Source organism: Cetorhinus maximus, chromosome 24 (genome assembly GCF_964194155.1).
Source record: "Cetorhinus maximus chromosome 24, sCetMax3.hap1.1, whole genome shotgun sequence".
Taxonomy (NCBI): Eukaryota; Metazoa; Chordata; class Chondrichthyes; order Lamniformes; family Cetorhinidae; genus Cetorhinus; species Cetorhinus maximus.
The window spans coordinates 44,046,779-44,059,590 of NC_135902.1; the positions used below are offsets into that span (position 1 = coordinate 44,046,779).

Here is a 12,812-nt window from a genome sequence, read left to right on the forward strand (position 1 = left end):
ATTCAACCAGAAATGCAAAGGAATTATTTTACCTTCAACATAACTCTTTGATTCTGCAACCCATATGAGTAATTTCTATTTCTAATTGAGTTTTACGACCCTCTTTCCCAGAATTGCTAGCATTTAGCTTCTTTTATGCAGATAGCAATAGACACACTAGCTGCCAAGAGGTGCAGAAATGGCTCATTCAATGTTCAAATGTGTACACCTCTCCCTCTGACATTGTAAGATAAACAAAGGGTAGCTTTTAACTGTAATTAATTTCCAGATTGTTTGAATTGCATTTGCTTCAGGGTTATTACCAGTTTCTCAATCAGGATTTTCCATTTAGCTTACATTTAACAAGTTATATTCCTGAAACTAAAAATTATATTCTAAAACATATGAATCATGAACCATATATTCGCAACAGCACTTACTGCAAAGATTGAAACAAAAACAGACACTTTGCACGGTGGTTAATGATGCATATTCTGATTTAATTAGAATTGAAACAATAAATCTCTGAATGGAATTCACACTTGTATATTGTTCTTTGAAGATTACATCGTTGGTGAGTGATGTTGAGTATCTGATAGCCCAACTCCAATCATTAGAGCTATTTTCAAACAAAATGAGTCCAAAGTTCATGGAGTCAAATAAATTAGCTTCTCCAGCGAAATAAAATGTAGGGGGGTGTTGGGTGGAAAATTTTCACAATCTTTGACCCACACTATTTATGCCATTTTAGCTAAATAATACTACGTTATGGTGCAAACATCAATTTCCTCTCTCTTCCTAGAAGTACTAAGAATTCACTCTCCCAAATCCTTTGGGGCTACTTTGCATAGAAGCACCAATCACCTAGAGGTGCTGTGAATGGGAACCTGGGTAAATTTTACTTTGGAGTCCACAGACCCTCTTTTTGATCCTGACTCTTTTTTTTACAACATGGTTCCTTTGGGTTCATTGGAACTTGTAACCCCACAATAATACATCCCATCCTACCACTACAATTTCTGGCCTATAGCCTTCCATAAGGGCAGAATAACTTTGAAGCAGACTTTCTTTAGGCATACCTCTCTATGCCATCATTATGATGGAACATTAGCAACAGCAGGATGTGATGCTAAGGAGAATAAGACAATATTGCAGAAGATGCCAGCTCAAGTACTCTCATCGATCACATGTCTAATTGCAGCATAGGTCCTTTTGAGGACCTCTTGAAGGCTGTCCATTCAAATGAAAGTGACCATGACCCGCATTTTTTTTATTTTGGCACTGCATCATTTCAAGGTGCTACAGGGGAGCTGTACAATATCAGCCAGGGAACAGTCATGAAAGCCATTCAAAAGGCCACAGACATGCTCTTCCGTAGATGTACAGAGATCATCCACTTTGCCAACACTCAGACAGCAGAGGCAGTATGCCAGGGAATTCTACCACATGACTGGATTTACCAGGGTGTCATATATATCACCTGTATTGTACTGGAGAAGCCTAAAACATCTAACATTTATGGACAAGGAGAGATTGAATTCATTGAGTGTTTAAATTGCCTGTATTGCCAACCAGAAGACCCTACATGTGCATGCCAACAGCAGCCACAACGCTTCAACATCTCTCCACTTGCTGACATCTTTTGAGAACAACTATGTCCAAGGATGGCTTGTCTGGATGATGCATAAAGCCTTGTTGAAGGTTCTGTTGATGCAACTGAGAGCACCTGTATAGGATGTTTACAAGCAGGCTCACACAGCAACAAGACTTGAAATGGAGAGGACCATCTACTGTTGAAGAGCATATTTTGACACTTGGATAGATCCAGTAGAGAGCTGCAGTATGCACTCTAAAGGTTGTCATCATCGCATGCTGTGTTCTTCACAATTTTTCCCTGAAAAGGCCAATAAATCAGATTTGATAAAGAGGAGCCAGTGCTACCCAAGGAAAAGGAGGTACAGGCTCTGGAAAGTCATGAGGGTGAATATTGGGAGAGAACATCCCTGACCAAGCTTCAACTCTGTACAAAACATGTACAATGATGTGCATTCCCTTGGCTGAATCTCCCTGTGCTGGTGCCTGGGAAAAAGGAAGGCACTTCTAAGGGTTATAGGGGGTTAGAAGACTAATTAATTGAGATTGAATTACGAACAAGGAGCAGGAGTAGGCCATTCGGCCCCTCGAGCCTGCTCCGCCATTTAATAAGATCACAGCTGATCTGATGGTAACCTCAAATCTGTATCCTGTCTACCCCCGATAACCTATTACCCCCCCCAACTTACCAAAAATCTATCCACCTCTGCGTAAAACATTGGTCACGGGAACTCAAAAACACAGGAAACAGGAGCTGGAGTAGGCTACCTGGCCCCTCAAGCCTGCTCTGCCATTCAGCAATATCACAACCAATCTGATTCTGGCTTTTAACTCCATTTTCCTGCCTGTCCCTCATGGGGTCCTCTGGCTCTGTGCTGTTACTTGCTATTTGCTCCCCTCCGGATTTCCACTTACAGCTATATAGCTGAGTATGAAAAATAGTTCACTTCCTCTAAGTCATCATCTGCTGCTGAAGGATGACAGACAAAAAGGAATGAACCTGTTTTTCTCTCTCTCCCCGCCCCCCCTCAGGATAAAGGAAAAGGGGACAGAAGGTTGTATGGTATCGATGAGATAGTTGCTCATTAGGCACTGGCAATCTTCTGCTGGCCTCCGTATCACCTGTAGCAATTGGGTCATGATGTCCAAGGCCTTCAGCTGGTGATGAGGTTAGGAGTCTGAAGGTGGGGATGCCTCTGCTGGTGCTGAGCCTCTTCTAGGGACTAAGTGCAACAAGATAAATAAATGAGGCTGCAGGAAAAGGGTATCTGGCAAGAGTCTTGTAGGAGGCGAGATTAGAGAAAAGTGAGTTTGAGTGGGTCTGACTAGGAGAAGGTCTTTTGGGATAGTGCAAGCAAATGTGTTAAAGGAGATGTAAATAGTGTGGAGTGTGAAGAGTTGGTAATGTAAGTACTGTTTTAAGAGAGCCAAGAGTGTGCTGGCCCTCAGGGTAGATGAGGGAAGAAAGGGGCAAATTTATTTTGGATCCTACCTTGGCTGCAGTAGTCAAACAGTTGAATGTCTTCTGGCATTGGTGTGTAGTCCTCAATGTGAGGAATTTGGCACAGAGCTTGAGCAACTTCCCTTCTGGCAGCAATGCTGACACTCTTGGATGTCTTTCTGCCTGCCACGCGTAGGCATCTGGTCCTTCAGTCTGCTAACTCTTCTAGAGGGCCTGTAGGTCTCGATGAGAAAAATGTACATCCCTTTGGTGTCTTGCTACCATTATGATGCCTTGTGGGCACAGATGGGTTGTGACTTGTAATGGTTCTGCCAGGAGTCACTTCTGAAGGTGGAAGATACTCTAAGAACCAAATACAAATGGTTTGAGGAAAGAATCTCTTCAGCCAGACCTGATGTCCTAAAGCACTTCAGTACAGTCTTTCCTGTGCTAAAATCTCCAGGGGCCTACACCTTTACAATGCTGTTACACCACAACTAATGTAACTTGCCCAGGAAATATCCATGATGCCCCACCTGCTGGTGAATTCCATTACTTTCTGGCACTATAATTGTGCTATTTGCATAATGAATCATGAAATTCAAAGACACTATTTAAAAGGTGAAACTTAACTGCACTTCCCACTGTTACTGTACTTTTTAAAACAATATGCAGACACTTCTGATTGCCTTTTAATGAGAATGTTACTTCTCCCCAGCCTCCATTCTGTCTCAAAGTTAATCACGTTTGGGCATTCTGAATCTTGTTACTAATGAAAGAAACCCAAGTGGTCAGTATGGGTAAATGTAAAGCCCTTGTTATACTAGCCTGCCTGATATAAGTGAGGTGCACTAAATAATGAGATGTCTGCCACACCAAATACCGTGTCTGCATAGAGCACCTTGCTTTCTCTGTACCACTGCACAGACATGGGGACAGTCATGGTTAATGAAATGCCAGTGTGAAGCAACATGCTGTGGATTCATACAATACACAAGTTTTGCTAACTCACTGGTGAATCTTCATCCAGCACTATTATTTAGATAGAGGTCAGTACCAATATATGCTCTGGCATCCTGAAATGGATTGGATTTCCCAATTTAGATCATTGTACAAATAACGTTATTCATATTTATGGGAACAATCTGAGTTTGTGGTTCCCATGTCTCAAGCAAATTTTACATATTTAACAAGTAGACCCAGAGGAGCCACCCAAGCATGATTTTAATATCTCTTTATTGGGCTAAAATAAAGCATGAGCTTAGTTTTAATATATTGTACAGGCAGGGAAAGTTTATTCACCCCTAAGCTATCTCAGTATCAAAGTGACCATAATTTGTGGGGGGGAAAAAATGCTTGGATCACAATTGAGCATCCCTACTATCTTGGGCTATATGTCTGTACAGGAGCAATTCCTGTAGTTAAAAAATAAATATATACTTTTTGGCAAACATACTTGTCCTACCAGTGATCTGGAAAGCACCTCAAATATTTGAGGAAGAGGGTGCAATTTATTTGACTCCCCTGGTATTGTTGTACAAAAAAGCAACAAATCGTCATTGGTTTGGAACCGGTGCTTTCCAAGTCATGAGAAGATGGGTGTATACCATGTTCAAAGTCTCTAATGCGACTGAGATATTTTTATTGCTGTAGTACGTGTTGTTTCCCTGAAACTGAATCATTTTAAATTGCCTGCAATTTAAGTGATCATTTCACTTTCTCTTTTCTTACATCCTCTGTACAAAACTTGTGGTCGGAAACCGTCCAAAATTAATAAATATTTGACTTGCCACAGTTACAATTCATTAATGAGGAGGAATGTTTAATGAAAGGAACTGGAGGTCAGAATATCAACCAATAATGGAAATTAATCTGCAGGAGATTACTTGCTCAACTACAAAATTCAATTTCATATAATGTATGGTATTCCATATGTTTTCTACACATCTGAAAATAATCATTTCCATTACAGAATAAACAGGAGACCCATCATTCACATATGACAGAATCTAGAGTTAAAGTATTCTGATACCTGTAACACGGAAGCTTCACCTAATAGCGAAAACCGTCCTAGTGATGCTGGGTATGCAGGGCTAGAACAAAAATATCAAGATAGGCGATAATAATTAAGGTGCTACACAGGATTCGCTAACATTAGAAAATGGATTTTAAAGAAAATCACATTTTGAAACCCTAATTTCATTCACAAGTGAAATTATCAAGTAAAATGGATAATTCTCCCATTGTTCTACAACAGTGGGAGAGAGACCCTCGGTAATAAAAGCAGAAAATGCTGGTAAAACTCAGCAGGTCAGGCAGCATCTGTGGAGAGAGAAAGAGTTAACGTTTTGAGTCCATATGACTCTTCAGAGCTAAAGAGATCCTCGGTGAATACTCAAGTAGTTTTTGCCAATTGTTTAAATTCTGCCACTTTCTCTTACGTGTCTTCATGCACATAAAATTAGCTGATAGCTCCACAAATGCTTTATTATGTCCTTGAATTGACTGCATCCATTAGTGATTCATCAACAGTGAAAATCGCGACTGAAGTTCATTCCCCATCGAAAAGATTCACCCATGCAGGACTTTTTTTTACGATGTCTATCTGGAATGGGTAGCAAATTTTAAATGAATCTTCAGCAAACATTTTGAAGACTAGAAAAACCACAAGCAAAAATCTTTTGTGATTTCAGTCTGTAGAAGAAGAAAACATTTGGAAACCTTGAAATAATAACTGAAAATGCTGGAAATACTCAGCAGGTCAGGGAGCATTTGTGGAGAGAAACAAGAGCCTCCCAGAGAATCCCATCATGGCAAATAGTGAAATTTGAATTCAATAAAAATCTGGAATTGAAAGGTCTGATGATGACCACGAAACCATTGCTGATTGTTGTAAAAAAGAAAACAATCTGGTTCACTAATGCCCTTTAGGGAAGGAAATCTGCCATCCTTACCTGGTCTGGCCTACATGTGACTCCAGACCCACAGCAATGTGGTTGACTCTTAAATGCCCTTTGAACAAGGGCAGTTGGGGATGGGCAATAAATGATGGCCTAGCCAACGACGCCTACATCCCATGAACAAATAAAAAAAAAGGTTAATATTTCAAGTCAATAAACCTTTCATCAGAACTGGTTATTGACCTGGAACATTAATTTTGTTTCTCTCTCCTCAGATGCTGCCTGCCCTGAGTTTCCAGCATCGTCAATATTTTGCTTTTGATTTAGAAACCATGATCCATTGAGTATCAAAATTTGTGATTTTGTTTTTCAATGGGAAAACAGCCAATCACTGCGTCCCACTACTTACAAGATAGCGCCTACATTCTAACAAATGTTACCCTCTTAATATTTTGAGTTACTCTGATCTTAACAAGAAACTTCCATTGTTCACAGATGTTCAAAGGACCAGAACACAATATTGAATATATTTTCACAGCCACTTCATCAGCAGTATGTGGAGTCATGCTTGAAACAAGTGGGAAAAAAGAATACCTAATTACAGGTATAGTGTGTGCCTCCTAATTTTGAAAATTCTGTTTAAGATATTTGAATAAATGAGCCCTGTTCTTATTAGAGATTTGTAGAAAGACTCCAAGTAGGTTGTGTGTTCAAGTTTGCAGTTTTCCCAGTTGCAATTTTCTGGTCTTAATGGTGTAAAGTAATGGAAATAGAGTGCAGATGTTATAATCCCCATAGAGACCGATAACTTTTAAAAAGTAATAGCTGAAAGGATGACATGACAAGATTTCAAGTTTTGAGACTTTATATTTATAGAGCAAACTAAAAGCACGATTGACTAAACTTATTTGAGGAGGCAATTTGTGCTTTAAACTACAGGAAAGATCCCCCATTTAACATTTAAAATGACTGTAAATCTCCTGCCATGGTTATACTTACTCTATCCCTTAAGCAAACAATTCTTCTGGAACCAGTTCAAAGTGATTCTTGGCTTTTGAAGGTTTACTTCTGTTCTTTTCCTTTCCCAGCCTGGTAACTTTTAACACCAGAAATGTCTTTCACGGTGACAGTTTTCCTGGCGATTCCCCCTCTAGCTCAAGCTAGGCAGATCTTCAGGCATTGTTTTAAATTCCCAAGAATTTGGTCTTTTCAATTTGAGCTTGAGCTCACTACATTCACTGTGCATTCCTGCACAGTGAACTATGGAGACTTGCTGCCTCTATTTGCTTGCGCTCTCTTCACACTCTCTCTCGCGTTCACTCTTTTTCACTCTCTCTCTTGCACACTCTCTTTTTTCTCTCTTTCTCTTGCGCGCTCTCTTTCTTTCTCTCGCACGCTCCACCCTTTTCTCTCTCTCACACACTCTCTCCTTTCTGTCTTTGCTTTCAGTTACTCCAATGAGGAGGTCTGCCATCAAGGCATGTCATGCACATCTGTCTTGTGCCTGTTACTATCCCTCTTGCAATCAAATATGGCAGTAGCAGGCAGAAGATAAAATGTTTTTCCTGCAGTCATAATTCTTGTTAAACCGAACTACTGTCAGAAATAGGCAAGAAGCTTATTAATACATTCATCTGAAGGCACCATAATGTCAACCCCATTTTTGACCACCATCTATCGCCTCTTCCTGCATCCACCCACCCACTATGGCAATACAAATCCTCAAGTTGCTGTTTAAACATCATATTCAACAGGATCCTTAGCTTCTCTCAAGTAAAGCTATAAGACTTTAAGTCATATTTTTCACTGAGTTTATTTGGAGCAATTTAAAAGTGCTTGAAGTTGCTACTGTAAGTTTTTATTCCTTTTTAGGATGTGGGCATCATTGGCAAGGCCAACTTTTTTTCTTCACATTCCCAGTTACCCTCTAAGATGGTGGTGGCCCTTCTTCTTGAATCACTGAAATCCATGTGATTTTTTTAAAATTCATTTTATGGGATGTGGGTGTGGATGGCTAGGCCAGCATTTATTGCCCATCCCTAATTGCCCTTGAAGGTGGTGGTAAACTGGCTTCTTGAACCGCTGCAGTCCCTGTAGTGCAGGTACACCCATAGTGCTGTTAGAGAGGGAATTTGATGAGTTCATTTTCACAATGCTGTTGGATAGGAAGTTCCAGGATTTTGACCCAGGGACCAGGACAGAATGGTGATATATGATGAAGTCAGGATGATCTATTACTTTGAGGTGATGGTGTTTCAATACACCTGCTGTCCTTGTCTTTCTAAGTGGTAGAGATTGTTGGCTTGGGAAATGCTGCCAAGGAAGCCCTGCTGAGTTACTGCAGTGCATCCTGTATGTAAGTACATTCTGCAGCCATGTATGCCAGTGGTGGAGGAAGTAGACTGTTTTGTCCTGGATGGCTTTGGCCTTGAGTGTTGTCACAACTGCATCCATCTTGGCAGGTGGGGAGTCATGCTCCTGATCTGTGCCTTGCAGGTTGTAAGGTGATTTTGAAGAGTCAAAATATGAACCACTTACAACGGAATAACCAGCCTCTGACCTGCTCTAGTAGCCATAGCATTTATCTGGCTGATCCAGTTCAGCTTCTGGTCAGTGGTGACCCCAGGATATTGATGGTGAAGGATTCAGCAGTAGTAATGTCATTGAATGTCGTGGGGAGGTAGTTATGCCTCTTATTGGAGTTGGTAATTTGCTGATACTTTTTTGGTGCAAATGTTACTTGTCACTTATCAGCCCAAGTCTTGATGTAGGCACGGACTGCTCCTTTATCTGAGGAGTTGTGCACGAAGCTGAATGTGGTGCAATCATCAGCATAATGCCCCAATTCTGTCCTTATGTTTGAAGGAAAGTCCTTGACTAGAGTTAGAGTTGGAACTTTGCTGGAGGAGTTCCTCAGGGCAATGTCTTGGGACTGAGATTGACTCATTAACCATCTTTCTCTGTTCCATTTGTGATTCCAGCCAATGGAGTGTTTTTCTTAGACCCCAGTTGACTTCAGTTTTTATGAGGGTTCCTTGGTGCCACACTCAGTTAAATGCTTGGTCAAGGGCAGTAATTCTCAGCTCGCCTCTCAAATCCAGTTCTTGTGTCCATATTTGGACCAAAGCTGGAATAAGGTTCTGAACTGTCAGAGTGCTTCTGGCACCACAACTGTTTCTTGAAAGGAGTCCTTTTAGGAAAATGAGTAGGAGTAAACAGAGCTGCAGCTGGAGAGAAAGCAAATGGATAGAAACTTGCTCAGAAGAATCATTACCCTACCCATAGTGTTTATTGGCCCAGAATAACATACTTGCAGTTCCCTGAAGAGCATTACTGAAGAAGGCCTCTACTCTCCAAGGAGGCAATCATGTTACATCCTTCAAGAGGATGAGCAACCAACTGCAATAGCTTGACATAAAATTGTCTGATACACTCAAGGTCACTGCAGCCCTGAACTTCTTTGCTTCTGTCTCTTCCCAAATGGGGCATCATCAGCATCAGTTAGCCTGCAATCAATGCTTGTATTAAGCAGGTGACTGATGCCTACATTCATCATCTTTTCCATGGACATTGGGAAGCACAAGGATAGGACCCACTGGAAGATAGAGATTGACTCCATAATCCCAAATCTCAATTATGCAGCATGATTTTTTAAAGCACTTTAATAGGGGGACTGATCCTGTGGATTCCTTCGCTTCTGAAACTTTAAGTTGAAACCATCCCGGACTGACGAGATGAAAGTGCCTTCTTTCTTGCAGCTGGAAGGAATAAAATGATTTAGGCTGGTCTCTATTCAGTTAAGGTTGAGTACAGGTCTATAAATTAGCATACATCAGGACAGCTATAAACATATGGTGGAGAGTACAGTTCTGAGATTGGGTTTGAGACAAATCGATGGAGTAGATTAAAGAGAAGTTTAGTCTAGAATTGATCACTATGGGCACACGTGAGAACTTGATGTAGACACATGATGCAAAAAAGTGGAGATCCCAGCATTGGAACCCCTGACTTTAGTGAGCAAAAAGAAATCTAATGAAGAAGGTTGCAGTGTCCATTTTTAAAAAATCAACAATTCAAGGCTTCACATGTTTAATATGCATAGAACAAGATGTTTCCTGCAATTTGACAAGCTCAACTCCTTTGAACAATCTTTTCTTGGTCATTTTATAGTTTGTACAAATTGTAAATAATGAAGAAAAGAGGGGTTTATTTTTGTATATCCACAGGCAAACTGGGCAAAGATGGAAAGATGTTAATCACACTCTGTGATTTTATTATGCAATGGGACATGCTAACTCCAACACAGAAGAAAAGCTTGAACCAGAGATACCAAATGGGGTGTGATTGCAAGGTAAGAGAAAACGAATGATATAATAATCAAGAAAATGATCTGAAATTAGAGCATTATTTGAATCATGAAAACACAAGCTTAAAGCTGGTGCATCTTCTGTTGGGTTGGTACCTGAATTGCATCATTGTGTTCAGTCGCCCTGTTGTAGAGTGGAAGTGGCCATCATTCTTTGTATATTCAGATAGCCAGAATGGTACACTGAGACAGTGAGTCCTCCAGTTTTATCAACAACCTAAAATCTAAATCATTGCGAAATGCAAGATAATTATATGCTATGTTCACAAGTAAAGACTACTTAATAAAATGAGAATGGTTAAAAAGAAAGTATGAGCAGAGTTCTGTAGCTGCCTGGTTACTCTGTGGGGAACCTGAACAATGCAGTGTGGATTGTTGTACTGTCATTACTTCCAGTGCTGAGATCAGTTAATTGAACACAGACCATGGATCAAAGGTAGGATCTTCCTGATCCATATGTTTTTGTTGAAACAAAAGCTTTGGCAATCATAAAACATAGTTTCTTTACAACTGTGTTTTTTTTTTAGTGAAAAATTTTGTTTCAAAAATAGTTTTGTAAATCTGGCAGGTTGGAACTTCAGTCCATGGCCTGCAATCAATTAATTGTCACTGGACCCAGTGCTGAGATCAATGCTACAATTACCCTCAGTGCCCCTGGTTTAGGGAAGGTAAAATATCCAGGGCTTCCACTGTTGCTTATTTTTCAGTAACTCCTGAGAAAATTTCATTTAGAATGGCCAGTCAGATGAGATAGCCCAAGTCCTGCCAATTGGCATATCCCAGGAGGAGTCTCCGCCTTTAAGAAAGTAGGACTGAAAAGAGAAACTTTTCAGGAAAATCATGATACATACTTGGTGTAAGTGCCAATTGCTGTCCAAACAATCCTTGGTTTAGGTCTTTCATATATAAGTATAGAATATCAAAAGCACTAGAAATGGTTCTTAAAATGTGCTAACATACTGACCCATAAAACCCAGTTTGTTGTGTTTTATTTGTTATTCGCTAATTGGTGAATTTTGCCTGCCCCATCACTGTTGGTTTTGGAATAAGTGCTGATTTTGTGCAATGTAGGTATATCCCCAAACTCTGAAATAAAAGCAAAGTGCTGAAAATGCTCAGCAGGTCTGTCAGCTTCTGTGGAGAGAGAAACAGTTAACGTTTTTGGTCTGAAAGATCATCGACCTGAAACTTTAATTCAGTATCATTACAGTCTTACTATTGAGAAACAAAATCACCAAGGGGAGATTTTGTCAACAGCATGGCATTCCCAATGGTGTAACTGGAAGTGTATACTATGCCCTCTCTTTTTGCCATTTTCCATGAGATTACAATTAAAACTTTGTGGTGTACATGGGAAACACGTAAGATTCAGCGGTGGGAAAAGCTTTTCAATGGTGAAACACCATCAGCTGACAATGCTGCAGCTACCAGTGGGCTATAAAACATCCTCTTGGTCAAACAGGAAGGCTCTGCATCATTTCTTGCCCAACTCCATTCTCATTAACATAAGACTTGAAAGCACATTGGTGACATGGGTATTTTTCAGAGTTAAATTTCACTTGTAAATAATTCATATTACATATCCATAGGTGCATCATCACTTCTTGTCAAGACCAACTTAGCCAGAGAGCTAAATGTACTGGCATGTCTCATGGTTGGTATGCATCGATGGTTACAGGACAGTGCCATGTCCTTTACTGTGGAAGAAACAATGGCCAGGATTTTCCCGTCGGCGATTTGGGGGTGGGGCCCGCTCGCCGATGGAAAAATGATGCAGGATGACGTAGGGAGGAACCCCCGACGTCATCCCGGTCCCTTTAAATTTTCAGGAAGGGGGGCGGACAGCGAAATCAGCTGTCCGCCCACTGACCTGTCAATGACCAATTAAGGCCATTGACAGGCTAATTAAGATTGTTAAAGACCCTGCCCGTCTAACCTTAAGGCTGGCGGGCAGGCCAGGAGCCCCAGCGGGCTTCTGATAATACATGAAACCTCATCCACTGGCGGGATGAGGCTTCATGTCCGTTTTTAAAAAGTTTAATAAAGTTAATGTGTTTCTTATTAACATGTCCCATCTCGTGTGACATTGTCACATGAGGGGGGCATGTTAATAATTTTAATATTTTTCTATTTTTGGTGTTCTTTTACCTGTCAGTAATCTCCCTGAGACAGCACTTGGTCTCAGGGATTGAATGTTCATGTTAGTGTCAGGTACTGTACTGGCCACTCTGTGGGACATGGCCGAACTTGCAGACTCAGCTGGCCATCTCTTCTATGCGTTGTAAAGGACATTGTCCAAGATCACTCTCAGCAGGGATAATTGAAATGTTGTGGGTGAACTCAAATCCCTATAAGGACTCTGCCAACCAACACTCTGAAATGGACACACCTTTGGACAGTATTGACAATGCTCTTTGGGCCCATCATTTTCTTACCTTTTACTGACTGTGTTCCCACCACACCCAGGCCACCAGGACCTTCTCACATTATTCTTCCTTGCCCCTGACCTCATTCCACATCCCCCTGCACCCCA

At 40.8% G+C, this 12,812-nt stretch overlaps 1 protein-coding gene across 1 annotated transcript in view; it reads left to right on the top strand.

Annotated features, from left to right (window-relative positions):
* The window catches only part of timp2a (TIMP metallopeptidase inhibitor 2a), a 64,958-nt gene that overhangs the window by 47,397 nt on the left and 4,749 nt on the right, over nt 1-12,812 (top strand). Inside the window, exons 3-4 of the mRNA XM_078571139.1 lie at nt 6,409-6,517; nt 10,140-10,264. Of these exons, the coding sequence (XP_078427265.1) occupies nt 6,409-6,517; nt 10,140-10,264 (234 nt within the window). The remainder of the gene's footprint in view (nt 1-6,408; nt 6,518-10,139; nt 10,265-12,812) is intronic.